This window comes from Choloepus didactylus, chromosome 18 (genome assembly GCF_015220235.1).
Source record: "Choloepus didactylus isolate mChoDid1 chromosome 18, mChoDid1.pri, whole genome shotgun sequence".
Taxonomy (NCBI): domain Eukaryota; kingdom Metazoa; phylum Chordata; class Mammalia; order Pilosa; family Megalonychidae; genus Choloepus; species Choloepus didactylus.
The window spans coordinates 1,362,179-1,386,556 of record NC_051324.1 but is presented as its reverse complement, the minus strand read 5'-3'; the positions used below and the strand labels follow the sequence as shown (position 1 = coordinate 1,386,556).

Below are 24,378 nucleotides of genomic sequence, written 5' to 3'. Positions count from 1 at the left end.
AGCTGAGTTCACTCAATTCATATCAAGTTCCAGCATTTTCCCTCAGTCTGAACAGGAAACATTTCCATCCTTTATTTCACAAAGAGCCAAGAGATCAGGGGCCTGGAGAGCAAACAGGGAACCCAAATCCCAAGCCCCCACCCCAGGTGGGCAGGGCTGCCCAGTAGGCACTTCAGGACACCGCTCAGGCTGGGAGGGTGTGACTCGGCCTCTGAAGTCACCGACTGCCCGGCTTCCTCCAGGGACACCCCGGGGACAGGGGCGTAGGAGTCGCATCCTGGGATGTGCCCCCTCCCGCTGGAGGCAGAGAAACTGGCAGGTGCTGAGGGAATCGGATGCCCCCAGGGACCCAGGCAGGCCAGGCTCCCTGCCCTCACGCTCAGCATCTGCCCAGGGCTCCGAACTCAGAACCCCCACTCGGGGGCCACAGGAAATGCCCCTAGCTGAGCCCAGCCCCCACCTTGACCCCTCCGTCCCAACACTGCGTCATCTGCCTACCAAAGAAACTTCTGGAAACAGCAGACTTGAAGGCCCCTTTCCTGGGGTGTGTTTGTATTTTCCTGACTGGGGTTGGTGGGGCCTGGTGGGCCCGACTCCCCAGGAGGTGGCTGGGCGGGTGGGCAGCCGGCGGGCACTACTTCTTGACAATCTGGATGACGTCCTCGTGCTCCACGGTGTGGGTCAGGCCCACCCGCTGTGGGCTGTACTTGGTGCTGGTGCCCTGGGGAGACGGCGGGGAGATGCCGACTGTGAGGGAGGGGCCTCAGGCCTCGGGGTGGATCCCTGGAGGAGGGTGGGTGTGCCAGTCTCTGGTGGTCTGACACTCTCAGCTTGACCCCTGGGCCTGCCCTGACCCCCAAGCCTGAGCTCCCCCAGGCCAGCAGGGCCTGTTGGCACACATACCCGGTGGAGAGGGACAGACCCACGGGCGTGCTGGCCCCATGGAAGGCGGAGCTGCGTGGGCACAGGCAGTGGGCTCCAGGCTGACCAGGGACTGGGTGCAGAGCACATCCCTCTCCTCCCCCACCCCACCCTGCCCAGGACTCACCCACACCAGGGCGTACTTGAACTGGCTGGCAAGCGACCGGTGGATCCGGTGGCACTGGGGGACAGGAGAGAGTCAGGGAGGAGAGAGCTCTGCCGGCTCCCTCCCCACCCAGCCCTGATCCCCGGGCAGCGTGCCAGAAGTGCTCACCCACAAGGACATATGGGTGGGTAAACTGAGGGCCGAGCCTCAGGGCAGGCAGCACCCAGCCCCAGCTGCAAGGTGGCCAGGCCTTCCCAGGAGCTGGGCTGCCCGTTGGGAACGTGCTCACACATCAGGGTAAGGCCATGGCCCTCTGGAACTCTGATAGATGCCTGGAACAGGCCTGACCCCCCGCTACATCCCCGAGACTCCCTCCAGAACGGGCCAGAGGCTCTTCAGGAGGCTCCCCTCTATCCCTCAGTGTGGAGCTGTGGTGCACGCACCACCCCAGCCTTCAGGGCTCCTGGGAAGCCGAGGAGACCTTGGGATTGCCATGGGATTGCCATGGTGATGGGCGGGTGCAGGAGAGGTGGGGTGCAGGAGAGGTGGGTGGGGAGGCTTGCAGTGCTGCTTCCCCCACCCATGCCCACAGTCTCCCGGCCCCCGGCTGGGACGTGGCAGCCAGCTGGGCGTCCCCACCTCCAGTGCTGCCTCTGGGCTTTGCACGCTGTTCCCATGGCCTGGGCACCTCTTCCTTCCTGCCTTTCCTTCAAGGCATGACTAAGCCTCACAACCCCTGGGGCAGGCAGCTGAGAACCCCAGAAGGGGCTCCACAGGATGGGATGCTGGGTCGGGTGGGGGACTGTGGTCACGGACGGGAATGGAGCTCTTGGGGGTCCTGCAGGGCCCCGAGGTGAGCGTGCATCTCTGGGCTCCTTTCAGACCCGGTCCCAGCCGAGCTGGCTGAGTGGACAAACGAGGCCCGGACCAGGACCATAGGGTCCCCTAGCGCCCCTGCCTCCAGGTAAGATCCTAAAAATGAACGAGCTACAGGGAAACAAAACCTGAGAGATGAAAGGCCCCGGGAGACTGCCGTGCACCTTAGGAAAACACGGTGCAGGGCCACAGCCACGGTTCCTCCCGCCCGGGACCTCTGCAGACGCCGCCCGGATGAAGCCCCCGACTCCCCTTGCGGACCTGAGACCGGGCAGGTCTCATCAACTCACCACGTGCTCCACGGAGGCCCCTTTCCGGAGAATGATGGCGTCCGTGAAGTCGGGCCTCTCTGCAGGGGGAAAGATGAGAGTCAGCCCCCAGGCCCTGCTCCCGGGCTGCCCTGTGGAAGCCTGAGCCCTTTCACCAACCAAAGGCCCCCAGCCTCGACCTAACCTCCCCACGACTCGGGACCCCTCGTATGGCTGTCTGGGCCGTCTTCCACGGCCTAGACCTTGACCCAGAAAATAAAAATAAATCACAGCCCCGTGTTCCAAGTGCCTGTGACACCAGCAGCCACGCAAGCGGCTCCCGGGAGCAAGGGTGTGGCGCCCGCAGCACCTGGCCGGCGTGGCGAGGGGCCACTGCTGGTGCCCAGTCGGGGGAAGCGGGTCTGCCCCGGCCGGCAAGGCTGGCGTCCAGGCCCAGTGCCCACACTCTGCTGCCGGGGCCCCAGGCGTGTGGGTGCAGAGCGGAGAGGACACGGGACGACTCCGGCTCCCAGGACTGGGGCAGCGGGCGGGGCCTGGTGGCTGTGTCCCCCCTCAGCACAGAGGCTGGCCCCACCCCAGCGCCTCGCGCCTCCCCACTCACGCCCCCTCTTCTTGGTGTAGATGCAGGTGAGGGCCAGGTACTCCCAGAGCATCTCCAGCAGGTAGTCCAGGTTCAGCTTCATCCCGCAGCTGCAGGGGTGGGCGGAAGGTCACGTGGGAGGGCCCACGGGGGGCTGGGGCCAGGGCACGGGTGGGGTGGCCCCGCTGGCATGTGGGAGACAAGCCCAATTCTGAGGGCAGCTTGATGGTTCAGTGGCGGCACCTGAGAGCTTGCTGCTGCTCCCGGGGGCATAGGTGGGGGTGGGTAGCACTGCCGGTGCAGGGCTCACCCTGCTGGGAGAAGAGGAGTGGCCCTGCCAGCAGGGACTCCCGCCTGGGGAAGAGGGCAGAACCAGGCAGCCAGACCAGGGGACCCGGCCTGACATGGCCGGCAGTGACAGTATAGGTGCAGGGTGAACCTAGTGGCCCCCGGAGGGCCCTGGCTCCCTGGGACCACCCCGTACCCATGTGCACTGCCCCCCACTTGGTGTCCTCACTGCAAGCCAGCCTCACTGAGGAGCTGCAGAGCGCCCTGTGCAAGCTGGAAACCAGCAGGGCAGAGGGCAGGAACCAGTCCCCGAATGAGAGACATCCCAGAAGTGGGGTGAACAAACAGCTGTCAGCGGTGCAGCCTGCGCCCCAGGGAGCCGGCCAGCCAAAAGGGCAGATGCCAACTGCCAAGAAGGCCATTTCCCTCTTCCCTCCCAGGCTGGGGTCGGACAGAAGCCACATCTTCCAGAGCGTCAGATCGGCTCACACCGGGGGCTGCCTGGGACAGTGGTTAAAGGCTAAGCCACACAGCCCTCTAACCTTCCTAACCAATGTGGACGAGTCCACATCTGCCTCCTTAACCGAAGCCCCCCAGACCACAGTGATCAGGGCTGGTGTGTGGCATGGCCCCCGCACAGGGGCAGCATCTCGCGGCTGAGGGCTTCCTGCAGCCTCGCTGCACACAGCAGCCTGGAGGGCCTCGGGCCTGGGCTCTGCGCGGCCAGGAGCTGCCCGAGCTCCTCCCTGTTTGTCCTCCCAGCCGCTGGGCCCAGCACCTGGGCAGAGCCCCGGCCTCACCTGATGACCACACTGTTGGGCCTCCGGGCCAGGCGGTCAACCTCTTCCATGGAGATCTGGTCGATCTTGTTGTAGACCTGGGTGTGAACAGGTGGAGCTGGGGAGTCAGGGAAGGAACCCCAGAGGCCAGGAGAGGCCCCTCAGGTGCCTGGGGACCTGCCCAGCTCCTCCCTCCACCCACCTCAGCCCAGGAGCCGATCCCCATCCTCCCCTCCCTCTCTGGCTCAGGGCTTGGGGAAGGCTACCGGGTCCCCCAGGGAGAAGGGCTGTGCAAGCCTGGCCTCCAGCTCTCGGTGTATGGGGCACAGCACGGTCGGGGCAGGACACCAGACTCGCTCCGCAGCACCTCCTCAGGGCCCTTCAGACCAGGGCAGGGGACAGCCGCCCTGCCTGGCCCTCGTCCCCACTCCCCCAGACCCAGCAGCACTTACATACAAGCAGGGCATGTACACACGGTTGCCCACAATCACGTCGATGAACTCATCCGGGGAGCAGTCCTCTCGGAAGAGCACTTCTGCGTTGAAAATCTCTGAGGTTGGGGTTAAGCCCGGGGAGGGTCGGCCCCACCGAGCCATGCGGGCTGGCCTGAGCGGGGCTGTGTGGCTACTGCCTGAGGGGCTTCACAAGGTTTTAAAGCCTGGGGACCCTCCCCTCTCATTTTTAAAAAACAGAACCACATACATAAAATTTCAGTCAACAAACCCTAAATCATCACCGTTAGGCAGGGGAAAATGTACTCCCCAGAACCCCCAGCACCTCTGTGGAATCCTGGGCCAGCGAAAGTTTTGTTTGAAAACCACTGGTCCCATCCAGCCTCCCACGCTGCACAACACTCCTCCCCGCCAGGGCTGTGCTCCCCTTGCTTGGATGCCTCCAGTGACGAGGCACTCACTACCTCGCTGGGCAGCCCATTCTGAGCCCTGTGCCTGCAGAGCCCGTGAGCCTGCTCTGCCTCTGGGCCTCACCTCCGCAGTGCTTGCCCCATCTGCTGGGGCCTCCTCCCCCAGACAATACTCAGAGGGGAGCACCGGCCCCTGTTTCCAGGCCTCACCAGGCCAAGAACCCCAGTCCTCAGGGCTGGGCCAGGACTTTGTCACTCTCCTTTCAAAACGGGTTCCCCGAGTGCCCGAGACTTGGCTGAAGTGGACGCTCAGCCCTGACAGCTGGGAGTCTGGGAGCCAGAGCTGGGACTTCCTGGAGGCTGCACTGGTAGCTGAGGGTCCCCTGGGTGGTCTGCTGCCTTAGGGTGCCTCTGTCCTTCCCCAAGGGCCGCAGCCGCCTGCGTCTCTTCCAGGGGAGGATACTGTACTCGTGCAGGACGAGCTGCACCAGCTTCTCCGAGCACTGGGTCAGCGTGACGGTGGAGTTAAAGGAGATGCCGCCGCCTTTCCTGGGCTGGAGGGGAAAGGCAGGGAGCTGTGAGGGGCAGAGCAGGGGCCCCGGGCCACGCGTCCGCCTGCGGTCAGGGGCCTCACCTTGAAGTAGATGTTGGGCTTGTGCTTGTTGAGGCGGATGCCCACCGACTCCAGCTCCTTCTCCAGCAGAGACCTGCAGGCAGAGCCACCGCCGGCACCTGTCAGGCTGCCTGAGGCCAGAGGGCAGGGGGCCTGCTGCCTGGGCTTCCCGTTGCGCCCCCTTCCCCAGTGCCTGGCTCTCCCCGCTGAGGATGGGGATTCAGGCAGCGCCAGGCGGCACGAGCTTCCCTTGGGTGGCTGGGGGCAGGGGGCGCTCCCTCTGGGCCCCCTGGAGCCCCCGCTGGTCTGAAGGTGGATCCCGGGCAGTGACAGTGCAGCCAGGCCTCTGTCGGCCAGAGTCAGGGCAGCCCCATCCCTGGGGCCTGGGCGGTCTGTGCTGTCAGCCCTTTCAGGGGCACCCCTCGAGCCCACCCAGACGCCCTCCCAATGGGCCTTTGTGGGTTTAGCCTGCGGACAGGCTCCCGAGCCCCCAGCCTGCCACACGGACCTCTGCACCTCGCCCTTGGTGGCGTCCAGCATCATGATGACGACGTCCGCGGTGCGGGCCACGGCGATCACCTGCCGGCCGCGGCCTTTCCCTGCACATGGGGAGGGAGGTCACACCTGGCCCGGCACCCGCCGGCTCGAGGCCCAGGGGCTCTGGTGCGAACCTCATCCTGGGAGACTCGGGGGCACCTGGGCCCCCCATCACAGGCCTCTGCTGCCCACCACCCTCTGGGCAGGGTCCGCTTGCCCCTCTCCTTCACCCACTCTTGTTCCTCGTGGAGACTCATTCTGGAAGGAAACAGGACCCCATCCAGAGTGACGGGACAGGCACGGCAGGCCCTACTTGAAGTGCTTTATGAGCGTTTCTTCACTTAGTCCTGAAGACTCTGCGGCGAGGGGGGTGTTATTATGCCCATGTTACAGACAAAAAAACTGAGGCGTGGCCTAGATGTCAGCAACTTGCCCCAAATCACAAAGCTAGTATGTGTGGTGCCAGGATGTGAACCCCCATCTGTCTTTTCAGGAGAGGAGCTCTGGTTATGGTTAGCGGCCACTCAGAGCTCAGACCCTGTTCTGACGGAGTGCCCAGAGAAGTCGGGCACCGGCCAGGGTCACGGGTGAGCTGGGGACGAGCAGCAGCACCAGGACTGGGTGGTCTGGGTTTGAACCAAGACCTGCCCCCTCGTCTGGGAATGGGGTCCCGGGGGTCCTGTCGGGCTGGCTGCCCAACTCTGGCCTGGTGCTCCCCCCACAGGTGGTCTGACCAGAGCCTGAGGATGACATGCTCCTGGGGCCCCCCACCCCCACCCCAACCCACACCCCATTCCACGCAAGCAGGGGGGCCTCTGGCGAGCCAGCAGGGGCGGGAGGGGCAGAAGAGGGACGATAGTGCCATGGCGGCTGGCGACCAGGCAGAGGCCTTGCTGCCACCCAGCCTAGTGCAGCGCTTGAGGCAGAGGCCGGGCTGCAAGCCTGCAGGCAGCCATGGCCCAGGTGACGCAGAGCAAGCCCTTTGCCTTCACTCCTGAGGGGCCTCAGCTATGGAATGGACGTGAGAGCTGCCCCGGAGCCAGCAATGTTGTGGGGACAATGTGTCTGCACTCAGCTTCTTAACCATCTCCGTGGAAGTGCTGGAACCTGCCTCCCACCCCCTGCAGCCACCTGCCGCCAGCAGCCACAGGCAAGTTCCCAGCTCAAAACAAAAACAAAAACCCCACACCAAACAGCGAGGACTCTAGCACGGGAGCACGATCTGCTCACCAGCTGACAAGTGCCCCCTCACAGGGACCCCTTGGCGGCATGACGGGCAGGTAGTGGGGAGTCAAGCTGGTCTTATGAGCTGTGTGACCCGGGGCAGGCTGTCCCACCTCTCCAGGCCTCAGTTTCCCCACTCTAGGACGGGCCATCACCACTCAGGCAGGCTCCCAGGACTTGCCAAGGCCGGAGCCCCGTAGGGAGTCCCGGGCCCCGAGAGTGGGAGGTCTCCCACACCGACCAACCTCTACCCCGGGAGGGGCCCAGGCACCAGCTCCGCCCGCTCCTCACCTTGGGCCGCGCCTTCGATGATTCCGGGAAGGTCCAGAAGCTGGATGTTGGCTCCTTTGTACTAGAGGCAGGGGAGGGGGGCGGTGAGGACGGCACTGAGCACTGGCCAAGACCCTGTAGCCGCCACACGCGGGAAGGGCCCCGCTGGGCCCAAGGAGCTGAGGAGCCCCTCAGGAGGAGCTCTTGAGTTTCCACAGTCCCACCACCCCCAGCCCGGAGACTGAGAGCTCTTCACCAATAAACTGCTTCACCAAGGCAGACACCAGCCACGGCCACCCAGCCTCCGGGGGTTGGACCCATGCCAGACGCTGCCCAAGACTCTGAAGTTTACGGGGAACAGCAGGGTACAGCCAACAAGCCATTAGTGAGCTGGGCAGGGGTGGGGTGGGAGGTGGGCCAAGGGGCACCGGGGAGAGCTGGCACGTGCTGGCCTGTCTCCCGGGAGTGAGGTCTGATTCCAGAAGCCAGAACCCCACAGGCACCAGTGCTTGAGGGCAAAGAATCCCATGTCAGAGCTGCCCCCAACACAAGGCCACCCCGCAGACACACACGCACACGTGTGTACGCACCACCACAGACGCAAGCACACACACGCTTTCCCCTTCAGGGGCTGAGCAAACTTACTTCGATGACCCCAGGGATGCACGTCAGGGTCGTGAACTCATAGGAGGCGGCTTCGCTGGCCGTGGAGGTCATTAAGCTCAGGAAGGTGGACTAGGGAACAGAAGGAGGGTGCTCCGCCAGGGGGCTCGCCCGGCCTCCTCAGCATTCCCGCGGGACTGGGAGCCCCCGCCCCACACCCAAGCACCGCTCCACTTTGGAAAGCACCTCGGACTCCACCCAGGAAGGACCCAGGGCCCGATGCCCTCAGAGGCCTCAAGGCCGGTCCCAGTGGGTGTGGGGCCCTGGTCCCTAAATGTTTCCCCCGTAAATCGAGGGCCTCTCCCCAGCGCCACACAACCCTTCCGACCCTCCTGGGTCCCGGAGAACTCAAAGCAGGGACAGCCCAGCCGTCCTTGCAGAACCAAACCCAGAACTTGCTGCCCACCCAGAGGGGCAAAGAGGGGAAGGAGCTCTCAACCTTCACGTGGGAGACCGAGAGAGCTGGTGGGGGCAGGAGAGCTGGGGGAGGAGGAGGGCAGGCAGCAGGGATCTGGGCCCACAGCCTGGCCAGCACTCTGGACCCGCCTCTGCTGGGGGCCTCTGAGGGTCGGGGCCATCATCTGTGACACGGCCACCAACCCAGTGACCTTGACCTCACGGGCCTGGCGAGGGTTAGAGGAGAGAGGCATGTCACGTGCCCAGCCTGGGACACAGCGAGGCCTCGGGGTTGGACGTGGCGGCCAGCAGGGCTGAGACAGGCAGGGGAAGCCGGCCTCCTGCCACACGCCCACCCTGACAGCAGGGGCCCCGGGACAAGGGGCCGAGACTCGGAGTTACGACGGGGTCCTGCCAGACACCACTCGTCCTGGGTGGGCAGCAGGGGGCCGGGGAGGGCAGCACAGCCTCTCGCTGCATCTTCAAAGCCTGAAACTCAGCCCTGGGGACCTCTTGGGAATCAAGGGAGGACAAAAACCTGCAGGGACAGACAGGTATGGCTGGACAGGAGGCCCAAGAGCCATGGGGGTCATTTCCTAAGCGTCCCCAGATGGAGTCAGCCGGAACTTCGGAGGGTAGTTGGCAGGGCTGAAGGCCGGTTTTAAAACCCATGAACCACTGAGGCAGTGCCCATGTCTAGGAATGCCCCCTCCAGAAATCCAAGGCCAAGGGCACACAGATGTGGCATGGGGGCTGAGGGTCTCTGTTACAGCGCCATGTGTCAGAGCCAAAGTTGGGGGCAGCCGGACCCCTGTGGGGAGGGGATGGAAACAACAGAACTGACAGGACACAGCCCCAGGAATTCTCGGCAGGGTTAAGAGACAAGGAACCCTACACGTATGAAGTGACAGCCTCCCACGACAAAGTGGTGAGTGTGGGTAGGATCCCATTTTCACGTGTGTGTGTGAGATGGCGCAGACCACCCAGCCCCCTTCTGACACACTCATTATACAGGCAGATGGAAAACAACAAAACAAGGTGTGTGGCAAGTCCATAGCCAGCTGCCCGGCGGAGCAGGCGCCTAATGGACGGAAACTGTCTTCAAAGCCCTCAGGCCTGGCCCCGAGGGAGGGCTCCCTGCCTTTATGCTCCCCAGGTCCTCTGCCTGTCAGTGCTGCTCGGCCGTGCAGCGGCATCTTGGCTCGCCCTGCTCTAGCCTGCGACCCGCCGACAGCCGGGGGACCCTGCCACCCGGAGTCAGCACCCAGACCCGGCTGCTGAGGCCATGCTCCAGTGAGAGCAGCCAGGGCTCCCTGGGGACATGGCCGATCCCAGGGCTGGGCAGGGAAACATGGGTGAGCCTGGCCTCTTACGGGGCCGGCAAGTGAGGAAACGCTCAGAAAAAGCAGTGATGGGCGCTTGAGAAGGGACACCGGACCCAGCAAAACGAGCTGCCAACGGCTGGAGGTGGAGCAACTGAGCGCCAAGATAAATGAGTCAGTACAGGGTGTATGCCCTGAAGTGCAAAATAACTACCACGGGTCTACACTGATAAAAACAAATAAATAAACGGAGAAGGGACAAATCTCCGTGCAGAATTCCGTATGACGCACGCGCTGCTCCGGCCGCTCCACCCTCCACGTGGGGGCTGCAGGGACCGCCGTCCGAGCTCAGCGCAGAGGGGAGGGAGGAGGAGGAATTAAACCTCCCAGCGGAGAAGCCCGACACACACGACCTCAGCCAGGCGGGCAAGGCTGACGTCGGCAGGGTGAGCCACCGCGACAGCACAGACCCTTGAGGTGATGGGATGGAAACGGCACAAGGCCACCTGTCCTCCACCGTATCTCCCAGCGCTCTCCCTGCCACTTGCCCAGACCCGGCCGCCCTGGTTCCCGCTCGCTCACGGTTCCCTCCACCTGGAACGCTCTCCACACCCCAGGCTCCCCCACTTCCTGCAGGTCCCAGAGGAGCCTTCCTTCTTCTCACAGGGACCGGCTGGCCCTCCCCGAACCCCTCTCCACGGCACTCATCGCCGCTCGACAGCCCACGGCCTTGGCGTTACCACCCACCGTCCTTCCTGCCCATTCCTGCTGTACGTCTGGCACCTGGCACAGTGCCCAGCACAAAGAACTTTTCCAGTAAATGTGGGGCCTGGTGGATGGGTTGGGAGAGCAAGAGAAGCTATTGCTGGACAAGAGATGCAAAAGACGTCCTCCGTGTTAAGACAAAAGCAACATGACCTCATCCCCTGGCGGTGGGGAGTGGGCTCTCCTCTGTCCCTGGACTTCGTCCAGACAGGCAGTGCGGGACGCGTGGCCAGGCACAGGCCTGGAAGACGATGGCCTCCTGCCTCCCTCCCTGCGGCCCCTGGGGAGCAGCAGCACCCGTCACTGACCTTACCCACAGAGGGAAATCCAATGAGCGCCACCCGGGCATCGCCCGACTTCATAACGTCAAAGCCCTCTCCCTTGGACGAGGCCGACTTGGACGGCTCCAGGAGCTGGGCCCGGTACTTGGCGAGTTTTGCTTTCAGCAGGCCCAGGTGATACTCAGTGGCTAAAGGACATAAAGCGAGACGCGGAGGGTAAGCGCGCAGGGTTTCCAAGGCCTGTGGGTCAGACGAGGCCCCACCTGCAACCCAGGGCTGACCGGGAGCTTCAGAACCTCCAGAATCACCATCACAGAGATCAGGAAAGAACAAACCATCCCTCCGCCTACCCCCCCCCCCACTGGCTTCTCAGTTTGTGGGGAATAAATCCCGGCTCCTCCGAGACCTCAGACCCCACGTCAGCGGCACGCAGCGAGGGCAGCACACTCCCAGGGGGCATTCTGGAAATTTTGTTCTCTTGCCCCTCTATGGGGAAGTCCTCAGGCAGGGGTCAGTGAGCCGGTGCTGCCCAGCCAAGCGCTGTCCCACGTCCCACCTGACTTCATGTCCCCAAAGACACCAGAGGCGACACCTGGGGTAGACCCCTGAGCCTGGAGCTGGACTGTTTTACAGGTAAACACAGGGCACTTTCCACAGTTTTAATACACACCAACGTTTCCGGGAATGCCAGTACCGGGTTGTGTTGGGAGTGAAACTTCTCCTGGAGCTGCTCACCATTTTGGAAACTCTTGCTGCCCACAGTGACGCCCTGGGCGGGTCTCGGCACTGGCCATGACCTTCTGCCTCCAGCTTGTGGCTGTGCCCCATTAATGCAGAAATAAACAGTGTTCTCCCCAACAATTACTTTCCTTTTTCTCCTCCTTCACACTGATTTTTTTCTCCTTTGGAAACTATGTATCTACTTAAGTACATGAAAAAGGAATTTCATTTCAGAAAAGGGGATGCTATGAAATCTTTGCTCTATTACATAACCTCATTAATAGGAAATATTTAGAATAAGCAAATTCATAGTCAGAAACTAGGACAGGTTACCGGGGCTGGGTGGGGGTGGACTGGGGAGTTAATGCTTAACGGGCACAGGGTTGCCGTTTGGGGGGCGGAAGTTTTGGGACTGGACAGTGGCGATGGCGGCACAGCACTGTGAACGCAATGGACACCCCGAGATATATGTTTGAACGTGGTTCAAAGGGGAATTTAGGTTGTATCTATGATACTAGAATAAAAATTTTAAAGTAACCACAAATCGTACATGTAACAGCGAACCCTACTGTAAACCATGGACTATAGTTAACAGTACAATTATAACAATATTTTTTCATCAATTAGAACAAAGGCACCACACTAACAGGAGTGTTAATAATAGGGAAAACTGTATGTGAGGGGAGGTTAATGGGAATCTGTATTTTCTGCATGATTTCTCTGCAAACTGACAATTTCTCTTTCAAAAAAAATCTTTGCTCTAAAAGGGGGTGTGCTGGTTTGATGCTGTTATATACCCCAGGAAACACCATGTTCTTTTAACCCATTCCTGTGGGTGGTGGGTGGGTGGGACCTTTTGGTTGGGTTCTTTCAATCGAGATGTGACCCACCCCATTCAAGGTGGGTCTTAATCCTTTACTGGAGTCCTTTATGAGGGGCTAAGAGAAACACCCAGAAAGCTCAGAGAAAGGCCCCACAGAAGCTCAGAGAGGCCAATGGAACCAGGAGCTGAAAGCAACGAAACCCGGGAGCGAAGGACCAGCAGAAGCCGGCCGTGCACCTTCCCGTGTGACAGAGGAGCCCTGGAGGATGCCAGCGGCCCCTCCTCAGAGAAGGTGTCCTCCTGTTGCCTTAATTTGGACATCTGCATGGCCTAAGAACTGTCAATTTGTAAGCTAATAAATCCCCATCGTAAAAGCCAATGCATTTCTGGTATTTTGCATTCTGGCAGCTTTAGCAAAGTGAAACAGGGCAACCGAGGCCGAGAGCCCTGGCTACTCTGCCAACCACACCTTGTGCCACTCTCCCTGCCTGCTGCATCCCAGCTGCAGCGGCTTTCTTTCTGTTTTACAAAACACGCCGACTTCATTCCGGCCTCTGGGCTCTGCACTCGCTGCTCCCACCGTTTCAACCAGGTCTTCCCAGCACTGGTTCCTTCCCACCTGCTTGGCCAGAGGGGAAGGGCCTGTTTGGGGCAGCCAGGCTGCTTGTGTCTGAACCCCACCCTCCTGCTGCTGGCCAGCTTACTCTGGAAAAGGTATTTAATCATCCTGGCCCCAGTTTCCTAACCTGCAAAGCAAGATGCTAACAGTAATATCTACTTCACTAGATTTTCATCAGGACTAAAGACAGCACGTGACAGCAATGCCTGGCGTTTAGAAAGCACCCGATGGAAGCCGGCTGTCATTATTATCTCCCCTCCCCAGGCCCCTTCCTGCCTCTCGATCCTGTTGCTTGTCTTCTGGGCCCTTATCACCATTTGCAACTCTCTTGTTTCTTCACTGTCTGACTCCAGCAGGGCAGGAGCTGGGACTACCCGTGTTCTAGTTTACCTCCAATTCTGGCACAGGCCTGGCCCTGGGTGGGTGCTCCGGGAAGATTTGTGTAGGTGAATGAGTGAATGGACGGCAGTGGGAAATGCCAAAGATGGGTTCAGGACGGTCAGGATCACGTGATCCCCTGGCGCCCCCCACTCATAAGATTCTGTGCAAGGATGACAGGAAAGACCAGGTCCCAACCACTGTCCACTCTGCTCCTCCACCACGGCCACCACCTGGACAAGCCTGCAGCACCTCGGGCCTTCCTTGGCTCCCTCCAGACTCTCCACATAGCAGTCAGAAGGAACTTTTAACAGACACCAGGCCTCTCGCTCCTGCTTAAAACCCTCCACTTGCTCCCACTCTTTTGAACAAAACAGAGAGTACAGCCCATAAGCCACAAGGCCCTGCATGGTTGGCCCTCTCCAATCTTGACTCCCGTCACTGCTACACTGGGCCACAGTGACTCCAGTCCTCACACACGGCGAGCCCACTCTCGCCTCGGGGCCTTTTGCTAGCCCCCTTTCTGCCAGGAACACTCCTGCTCCTGAGCCCTGCAAGGCTGGTTCCTTCTCATTCAGGCTCAGCTTAGCTCTAGTGTCGCCTCCTCGAGGCAGCCTTCTCCCATCACTCCACCTAAACGCCACCCCCTCCCACCCCCGACACTCTGCTCGTCACAGCATTTACCACTGGCTGGACTACCCTGGTTATTTGGCTACTAGTTACAGGTTGTCCACTGGCAGCTCAGCTCCGTGAGGGCAGGGGTGGGCATGCTGTGTTCACTGCTTTAACCACAGTGCCCAGTACACAGTAAGCACTCGGTAAAGATTTACAGAATCAATGAAAGACGGAATGAAATGAATGAGTGATGGAATAAAAACTCCTCCACCTTCAGGTCTAAATGGAGCCAAAAGAGGGCAGATGGAGAGCAGCCACTCATGTTCCTTGCTCCCCGCTGTGGGACCGGCTAAGCACCGGGCCTCACCCACCTCGACAACTGCATCTCCTATACCGCAGACCCTCCTTCCGATCTAGACAGTTCTCCTCACCATCCCATGAACACACCACGCCCACCTGTCTCAGCAACGCCTTTCTCACCTGGAGCAACCTCCCCTCAACTGCGCAAGTCCTGCCTCCTCCTGGACGCCTTCCCAGGTTTCACCTGTAGTCTCTCCTCCCCTCTCTTCCTCTGAGCTCCTCCCACCCTCACGATCTGAAGTCCAGAATTTCAGGGTTTCACGGTGTGCTGTGTTAGGGTACTTATTTTAAACACCGAGCTCTCGCTAAGCACTTTGCAGCTGCGATCTCATTTAACAGCTCTCTGAGCTAAGATGGGCCTGTTTCTTCTCAAGAACCACGGGGCTCCTGCCTACTTCAGAGGTGGAGAGAGATGAGTGCACATCCCCAGCGGCAGAGGGGGAAACTGAGGCTCAAAGAGATGCAGTGACTTTCCCAGGTTTCCCGGCAGGCGCGCGGTGGAGCCGGGTGCACTCCCAGCCTCGCGGGCGGGCTGCCGGCTGCTGGATGCGGCCGCTCCCGGGAGTCCCCCTGCCCTTCCCGGCACAAGAAGAGAGGCGCGCCCGAGCTCCCCGGGCCCGGCCACCCGGAGACCCGGCTTCGAGCTCCGGCCCTGCCTCCGCCCGGGCTGGCTGCGTCCTCGGCGGGCTGGGATCCCTCCGGGCGGCCCCCGGGTGCGTTTACCGCCGGGCCGCGGCGTGGGGCGGCCTCCGGACCCGCGTCCGCTCTCGTGGAGCTGCTCCCGGGTCCCGCACAGGGAAGCTGAGGCGGCACAGAGCAAGGCCCCGCCGGCCGGTCCTCACCCTTGTTCTTCTGCGTGCGAGCGATCTCCTTCTCGATCTCCGAGATCTTCTCCAGGATGCCCATGGCGGCGGCGACCGCGGCGACTCCGGGAATCGCAGCCCGACGGCGGCGGCGGGGCTGGGGGCGCCCGGAAGCCCGCGGAGAGCCGCGTCCTCGTGCGCGCCGGTGCCCGGGATTCAGGGTCCGGGCGAGCGGCTCTGAGCGCACTACGGGTTCCGCTCCCCGAGCCCGACGGGCCGGAAGGGGCGGGGTTAGGCCAGAAGTACTGCCGGGACCGGAAGGGGCGGGACCGGAAGGGGCGGGACCGGGGCCATATCGTACCCGGTTGTAGCAGCGATGGGCGGATGTAGGCTGGAAGAGGGAGAGACTCCTCGGTGATGGCGCCTGCCCTGCGGGTCCCCGGCTAGAGCAGCCTCCGGTGGTGTGAAGCCTCCGGTGGTGTGAAGAGAGGCTCAGAGCCGGGGCCATTTCGTGTAGAAGTTAAAAGCGGGCGCCTGCCTCCTCCTTAGCCTGTTGCTCTGGTTTAGCATTCCTTCCGACACCGCGCAGAGCAGCAGCCAGTGCTTGCCAAGGACACTGCACCTGAATCTTCCAGTCTAAACCTACACTGCGGGGCATTTGATACGTCAAGTGGCCTGGGCTCTTCGAAATTGTCAGTGACTGGGGAAAACAGGCAGGGAAGCTGGCCTCGATTAAAAGGTGTTAATAAAACGTGTGAGTCTTGCCTGGATTATGAGTCAAACACTTAAAAAGCGGCTATTAAAAGACATTCTTCAGCAATTGGGGAAATTGGAATCTTATGGAGTTGTTAATTTTCGTGTGATTATTTAGAAACTATCTTTATTCTTAGCAGATACTCACTGAAGTATTTAGGACATGATGTCTGTACTTGACTGGCAAGAATTTCAAAATATATTTAGAGAAAGTGTGTGGTATGGATCGAATCGTGTCCTCCACAAGACCCGTTAAAGTGCTTAACCCCTCGTCCTGGGGGTGTGAGCCCATGTGTTACTAGCACCTTTGAAGATGTTAGTTAAAGACGAGGCCAAACTGAATTAAGGGAGGTCTTAATCCAATATGACCGGAGTCCTTATAAACGGAGGAAATTTGGGAGGAGACGGGGAGAGCGATGGCTGCCCCTGGAACACTACAGACTTCAGAGAAAGCAGGGCCTGCCAACACCTTGATTTTGGACTTCTAGCCTCCAAAACTGTGAGACCATAAATTCCAGGCTGCAGTATTTGTTACAGCAGCCCGGGCTAACTAAGGCATTGTGCTAAAGTAAATGCAGCACTATGTTTGGGTATGTGGATGTTTATTGAATTACTCTTTCAGCTTTTCTGTATGTTTTTAATAAAAAAATAGTGGGGGGTGGAGTGGGCCCCTGGAAATAACACTCTCTGTGTTCATATTCTAGGTTCATAGGGGTGTGAGCTTGGTTTTATTTCTTAACCTCTCTGAGCCCATCTCCACATCCTAAAAATGGAAGTAAAATGGGCGCTATGAAAATAGAGTAAGATAATGTGTATAGAGTGCTTGGTGCATGGTTTGCTTGCTCGTAAGTTCTTAGTGAATGCCGGAGCTATTGTCAGTGATTTCTTCTTTGTGGGTCTCACCTCTCTCCTCTAATTCAACCCACATTTATTGAGCACCAGGCTCTGGGCTAGGGCTCTGCAAGCTTTGAGCTTGCTGTTCTCATCCAAACTTTACAAATTGAGGTCGCAGGGCCTGCCAAAGTTCCTGGCCAGGCAGCTCAAGATGTTTAAAAGGTCTGAGGTTTGAACCGTGACTTTCGATCCCAAGTTCAGGGCCCCTGAGGTGACTTGGTAGAACGTGGATAGGAATCTCTACTTCTAGGTTGCTGTAAGGGTAGAGGTGATATACGTGAAAGTCCTTTGGAACGCAGGGAGCGCCATATGGATGCAGGGGCAGGAAAGAATGGGGGATCGGGTGCAGGCCTCTAAGTCCTGCTCTGCTTCCAGTTCTCTGTAGCCCTGGCTCTCTGGGCCTCATTTACCGCCACACTCCTGCCCACCAAGGCACACTCCCTTCCACTTTACAGTTGGGGAAATGCAAGAGTCTGGAAAATGCTTCACCTTTCCAGAGTCTGAGCATCCCTGCTGCTGCAGCTGTCCAGTTGCAATGCCTGTGATCCTCCACCTCTTCACAAATAAGATGGGAACTGCATGCTGACCTCAATGGTCAGGAAGACCGCGGCTCACCACGCTCACTGTGGGCAACGACAGGCCTTTCCTGTGGGTGGAAGGTTTTGCTTCTCTAAGCCCAAACCTGGGAAGTCAACTGTGTTGTTCTCCAGGTGCTGCCATGACAAATACCACATGGTGGGTCAGCTTAAACAGCATTTACTAGCTCAGGTTCCAGAGGCCAGAAGTCCAACTCCAAGATCTCAGCAAGGCTTGCTTTCTCCCCAAAGACTGCCACGATCTAGTGCTGGCTGCCAGTGATCTTTGGGTTTTCTTGGCTTTCGTGTCTCCTGACGATGTCCCCTCCTTTCTACTGCTGACTTCCAGCTTCTGGCTCTTTTGTAGCCTCCGGTAATCCAGATTAAAGCCCCCGCCGTTGAGTTGGGCCACACTGGAACTGAAAATAACAGCTTTAAGAGGTCCTATTTATAATGGTTCACACCCACAGGAAGGCGGATGAAAATTAAGAACATAATGCAATCTACAGTACCAGCCATGAAACTTGCTTGCTCATGCCACCAAAGGAACCCTGGAGACAGAGTTTATGGAGAATCTGGAGGTCTGGGAGAGGCTGCTACTGCAATTATAAAAGCATTTGAGAAGAGATTCTGGCAAAGTAGCTGGGACCATGCTTGGATCTCACCATTTGCTATCATGGTTATTAAATAGGGGCAGTATTCCAACTTCACTCAAATCCGTTCATTTATTGAACAGATATTCCCAGAGCACCTACCGTTTGCCAGGTGACTCCTAAAAGGGTGACGTGAGATTCGTCACTCGGCAGAGAGGCCAGGGGCTCAGGTGCCCCTCCTTGCCCTGCTGGGAACTTGCTGGGTGCCGTTGGGGGGCCGTGAACCTCCCCTGGGCCTCCTTCCCCCTCCAGGGGTGCAGGGGCTTCCTGCCTGCTGAAATCGGATCAGCTGATGGGGACGTGCAGCCATTCACCCAGCACCTGGTGGGCAGTCCCGCCTCGCCCTCTGGATGGAGAACTGAGAGCTCTGAGCTTGGGTGGGTGCTGGGTAAGTGGACAACAGAAGACTGGGACACGAGATCGAATGGGGATAAATCTGGAGTGTGTGTGAAAGATCACATTACTTTCTTGTTTCAACCCAATGCTTACCCCCGTCCAGACACACTGGTGGGAAATTCCATCTCAGTAGGGGAGACCCCTGCTGAAGTCTAAATCTGGGGATCCCTGTGGACATTGTCCACCTCAGCTAACAAATGACCAACCCAGGTGGTCCCTGGCCCGGGAGCCCCCGTGCACACAGTGGCCCAGCCTCCCTCCTAAAGGCCTCTACCTGGGAACCAAAATAAAAACAAAACTCAAAGCAGAACCTCCCCTGGAGAAGATGGGGGTCGATGAAGCCAGTCCTGGAATATGGCGGCTCTGCTGTATCCCCGCGCCCGGAAGTCCGAAGTGCCGGCTGCGATGCTGGGGCAGGTTGTCGAGCCATGAGGGAAAGGACCCCCCGAGCAGGCTTGCGGGGAGGGGTTTTTTGAGGGTGCACTCACCCCCAGAAAAGGGGCCTGGTTGGGGTCCTCTCCCGGGAGGCTGAGGTACCGGTGGCCTTGGGGGAGGGAGATCAAGCTTTTGTACCAAAATCCGAAGAATGAGGCAGGGAGACGTCCGATAGCTCAACCTGAGGACTGGGCAAATGGTGTCTGCCTCCTTCCAGGAAGCTCCAGGCCCCGTCCTTCCGGAGCGGGCGGGAAGAGGCAGCACTCACCACCCCACTCCCTGGCTGACTGGAGCAGCTTCTCTAAACACCAGTTCAGGGAAGGGCAGGGGAGGAGCCAGGGGAGTCGGGGCTCCTGCAGCCCCTGGGTGCGCGCTGGGGGTGACAGGACCAGGTGGGGTGGGGGTGATCCAGGCCCTGGGCCCCTGGATTCAAGCTTAGGGAACTGGCAAGCATTCCCGGCCCCCAAGAGTGGCAGAAGGCAGCTCCACACCTCTGCAGCTGACAGCCACGAGGAAACAACATCTGCCAGCTCCCAGCCGGCTCGCGTCTGTGTCGCTGCCTCTTTCCAGAGACAAACTGTCTGTGCCGCCATCCTCTCCAGCAGCACCAGCTCTCCTGGGTGCCTTCCAACAGCCAAGGCACAAGCTGTCACACCTCCCATTTGGAAAATTAGCAAAAACCCTTCCTGGGCTTGTCTGAACGTTCCAGTTTTCTTCTGTCAACCGGCCTGTCTCTGAATAAATGGTTATTTGTGATGGTTTTAAAACCAACTTCATCGAGGTTGAATTTACATGCAATAAAATGCACCCAACTCAGTGCACAATTGAAGGTGTTCTGACAAATGCGTGGGGCTGTGCAGCCACATTCCCCCTCACTCCTTAAAATCCCCACCCCTCCCAGCCACTTCCCACCTCCCCCCTGCCCTAGGCCACTACTGATCTGTTTTCTATCACTATGGGTTTGACTTACCTTTTCTAGAACATCATACAGAGACTCACGCAGTATATAATCTGCTTCCGGATTCCTCTGATCAGCACAATGTTTCTAGATTCATCCACTTTGTCCTGTTCGTTCTATTGCATTGGTTCATTCTATTGCTGAGCAGGTTCCCTTGTATGGAAGGCTCATTCCATCCAATGATACAAAATAATTTATCCGCCTCCCTCAAGTAAAACCCTCCCACAGGTAATTCTTCTTTCCCTGCTCTCCATGGCAGCCAAACTCTGCACATCACTGATTCTCACTGTGGCCAGTTGCAATCTCCCCTGCTGTGGAAGGCACTCCTGTCACAGTCACAGATGGCCTTTGTGTTGCTACACCCGGTGGCCAGTCCTTGTCCTCTTCCTTGACCTGTCAGCTCCTTAGACACATCTGAACCCTCCCTTCCTCTGAACCTACTTTCTCCACTTGTCTCACAGGCCTGACTTTCCTTTTCCCCTACTGACTTCCTTCTCCATCTCCTTTGCTGATTCTTCTGCGTGGCCATGACCTTATTGTTGTTCAAAGAACAAAGCCTGTAATCTCACTCTGTGTCTGAAGGTCAGGAATCGGGAAGCAGCTCAGCCGGATGGTTCCGGAGGTTGGCAGACGAGGTGACAGCCAGGGTTGCATCATCCGAAGGTTTGGCCGGGGCGGGAGGAGCCACATCACAGCTGGCACTCTGAGACGACTGGGGCTGAAGGGCCCTGACTGCTTCATGCCAGAGGCCTCCAGACTCCGTTCTTGTCCGCTCCTCCATCTACACTCTCCTCCTGAGGGAGCTCCTCCTCCCTCCCCATCCATGTGCTGGCAACTCCAATCCAAGACTTTCTTCTTAATTTCAGAGTCACATATCCTTCTCCACTCGGACGTCCAATGTTTACCTCAAATTTAACACGTCTGAAGGTGAGACCCCTCCCCACTTCCCCCAAATCTGGGTTCCTCACTCGGTGTGGCTTAATGCACAGACCCATCAAACACCACCATGGAGGAAAAGGAGATTTTATTTACGCTGGTGGAGAGCAGAGGGGATCATTTCCAAATCCGCCTCCCAGTCGTGATTGTTCTGTGGCTTTTATACATGTTAGAGACAAACAAAGTTAATCATTTTGGGTCACATGTAACAATTAACAGGGGGCTGGAGAACTTCGTTAGTTTCTTATCTCGGTTATTAACTACATCCTCTTGGATTACATTCTTTAAGATACATGGTGAATGGGGCGATAGATGAGAGAACACAGACAAGAGGAATGAATACATAGCTTAATTGGTGTCTATATGTGCCTGGGAGCATGTCCCACATTTTTGCTTCTGTTCTGGTTTGCTAATGGTGCTGGGATGCAAAACACCAGAAATGGATTGGCTTTTATAAAGGGGGTTTATTTGGTTACACAGTTACAGTCTTAAGGCCATAAAACATCCAAGGTAACGCATCAACAATCGGGTACCTTCACTGGAGGATGGTCAAAGGAGCAAGAGTCTGCTTTCAACAGCCATCTGCAAACTGTCTCTTACCTGCAGCTCCTCTCTCAGCTCCTGAGCTTTCTTCAAAGTGTCCCTCTTGGCTGTAGCAAGCTCGCTCCTTCTGTCCGAGCTTATATAGTGCTCTAGCAAACCAATCAAGGCCCACGCTGAGCTGAAGGGGCGGGGCCACACCTCCATGGAAAGTATCCAATCAGAGTTATCTGACACTGCAGCACTGGGATATGGTGGCTGTCTGGAGCCCGCAGATGGAAGTTACCAGCCTGAGGGCTTTGCTCTAACTTCAGTGGAGATGACTATCTGTCCTGCGGCGTGGTTCTCAAATTTGCCTGCTCACTGGCATTGCCTGCACAGCTTCCAAGAAATCCAGAGGTCGTGACCTCACTGCTCTGGGGTGCAGCCCGGACACGAGAATGTTTAAGACCCCCCCTCAATTCTAACGTACAACTAAGCTTGAGAGCCACCACCTGGCGCCAACGGCAGCGAAGCAGGAGTGGAGGCCAAGGGGTTTATAGATTACGGATTATAGATTATGGAGAGGAGGGACGACTGAGGCAAGCTAAGGGATCGGAAGGACAAAAATGGCAAAATGCACCTGACTTTCAGCATATGCTTCTCTGCAAGTGAAAAAACCCTTACATGTTTTTCCTGTTATGTACAAATGGGGAAGTTTCAATCGTTAGATGTTTTGGAAGAAAAATCTGGAGGGAAAGGCTGCTCAATTGCAATTCAATTTCCAGGCACTTTTTGTCTGTCTCAAAGCCGGCTGCCTGTTTCATTACTGGGCGATTTTCACACTTTCCTGCTCTGGAGTGGTTCAGATCAATGCAAACATCTTTGATATGGGTCATTTCCCCCTTTGTCTTGTCTCACAGTTGGTTTCACACTTGCTACAGAGAGCCACCTGCCAAATGACACGTTTTCTGCGATTCGGAAGGATGGCTTAAAAAAGGAAAAACCTCCCGGGCCTGGCACCCGGCACATTCCAGCATCTATGGCCCGTCTCCGGGAACGTCATCATAATCCCGGGATGGAAAAGTCACAGAAAATTAATCCAATACTGAATATATTCCAGGAAGTAGACAGAGCAAGTAAACAGGGTTTGGGAACGAGGAATCACATTAGACATTGCTGGTAACACTCGCCTAATGCCAGAAGAAAGAAGGAACAAGTAAAGATTGGGGGATTCTTTCCAGAATTTTAAAGGAAAACCTGGGTATTATTGTCTCATAATCCGAGTCCTTCAGGTTTGGGTGCTCGATGGGACCTCCTCAGTGAGGTGGGCACACGCTGGGCTGCAAAGCTGCCTCAGAAACAACCGGCTGTCACTCATCCACACCTTACGTCGGATGACAGCGGGCCCGATGGGGAGGGCTGACCGCTCGAGCGCTGCGTGAGGATATAACTCCGAGGCACTGAAGGATGACTGGGAGCGAGGCTGAAAATAAGGATGGAATTTTTTAATTTTAATTTTTATTGTTTTTGTCATTATTTTTAGGTAGGATTTTTTGTGTTTTTTTGCTGCAATGCTGCAAACTGATTCATCCCTAGAGAAAACAGTTCTGGGTGACTGCTCTTGGGAGACAAGATGTGATCGCATTTGCTTCTGTACCAACAGAAAACCAAGCAATTAGGGAACGAAATGAAACTGTTCTGTACTGTGCGGCGAACAGGAAGAGCTCACAGACCATTCAGGCCATATGTTAAAAGAAAATCACTGCCTTGTTAAGCTTCGCTTGTTGTAAACACAATATGAAAACTAAGGTATAAAACAGGTGATGTGCTGCATCTGATCACAGCCGACACTACCTTGACATTGGCTGCAATAAAATACTGCGTGATGGAATGGTGTGTTTGGCTGATGCACCAAAAACGCAGGAGCAGACCATTTTAGCGAAAGTCTTGCTTCCCGTAACAGGAGTCTCGAAGCGGTGCCGGGAAGTCGGCAATCATGTAGAGGAGCGCTTGTGGCACTTGCCAGTTGACGAACACAGACTGCACGCTCGCCAACATCTGCTTCTGGGAAGACAAATCTGCCGAGGCTATGCGGGTGGCATCTTCAGGCCAAATTCAAATGGGCTGTCCACGGGTGGACAAAACCAGTGTGGAGCCCTTTCTGGAGGATCCTGGTATCCTGGACTCCAGTTTACGGAGAGGCTATGGCCACTCAACTGACATGGGTTTTGGGGTCAACGTGTATGAAAAACAAGCTCTCAAATAATTTACATTTATTTATTACTTTCACGGTTGACAGCCATTGATTTTTTTTCTGCCTGCTAAATTTCTTTTCTTTCATAAATTAGAACAGGCTACTTTTGTCCAATGTGTAAAAGATATGACTATATTGAACTCTATATCGAATGGTCCATTGTATAAAACTGAGTAGGAGAATAGAAATTTTACAAAGTAGAGACTAAAATTTTAACTCTGGAGAAAGATTCCAGTGATGGAGGCAGCAGCAAACTAAGGGTTAAAAAATGGGGGGTGTGTGTGCATGAATTGAGATATGAAAGAGGGTTGTGCCAGTTTGTATATTTTATGTCCCCCAGAAAAGGCCATGTTCTTTGAAACAATCTCGTGTGGGTAGATGTATTAGTGTTGATTAGGTTGGAACCTATTCAGTGTTTCCATGGAGATGTGACTCAATCAACTGTGGGTGAGACCTTTCATTGGATTATTCCCATTCAGGATGGTTCTGTATTGGATCACTGGAGTACTTTAAAAAGAGCCACACAGGCAGACGCAGAGCAGCTAAGAGTGATGTTTTGGAGAGAGCTGCAGGTAAGAGAGGACAAAATACCCCAAGAGCAACATTTTGGAGAACACCATTTTGAAATGCAACCTGGGAGCAAGCAGACACCAGCCACGTGCCTTCCCAGCTAACAGAGGTTTTCCAGACGCCATTGGCCATCCTCCGGTGAAGGTACCCGATTGCTGATGTGTTACCTTGGACACTTTATGGCCTTAAGACTGTAACTGCGTAACCAAATAAACCCCCTTTATAAAAGCCAATCCATCTCTGGTGTTTTGCATAATGGCAGCGTTAGCAAACCGGAACTACGGTTTTCCTGTCATGATCAGGAAACACCAATTTCTGTTTTCTTCTACATCCTTAGTTCCTCTAGGGAGGGAGCACATGGT

General features: G+C 57.2%; 1 protein-coding gene across 2 annotated transcripts; it reads right to left on the bottom strand.

The window, feature by feature from the left end:
* Positions 1 to 42: 42 nt before the first annotated feature.
* DRG2 (developmentally regulated GTP binding protein 2) lies at positions 43 to 15,339 on the bottom strand. Of its 2 annotated transcripts, none has more exons than XM_037808222.1 (13): positions 15,110 to 15,339; positions 10,780 to 10,940; positions 7,971 to 8,060; positions 7,347 to 7,407; positions 5,803 to 5,893; positions 5,316 to 5,388; positions 5,145 to 5,235; positions 4,272 to 4,369; positions 3,841 to 3,917; positions 2,774 to 2,862; positions 2,194 to 2,252; positions 1,049 to 1,102; positions 43 to 721 (listed from the first exon to the last, which is right to left on the bottom strand). In XM_037808222.1, exons 1-13 carry the CDS (start codon positions 15,171 to 15,173, stop codon positions 635 to 637), a joined length of 1,095 nt encoding a protein of 364 aa, XP_037664150.1. In that variant the 5' UTR covers positions 15,174 to 15,339; the 3' UTR covers positions 43 to 634. The 2 variants fall into 2 exon arrangements, with proteins under 2 accessions (XP_037664150.1, XP_037664149.1); XM_037808221.1 differs by having other exon boundaries at positions 10,785 to 10,940; positions 15,110 to 15,335.
* Positions 15,340 to 24,378: the final 9,039 nt, after the last annotated feature.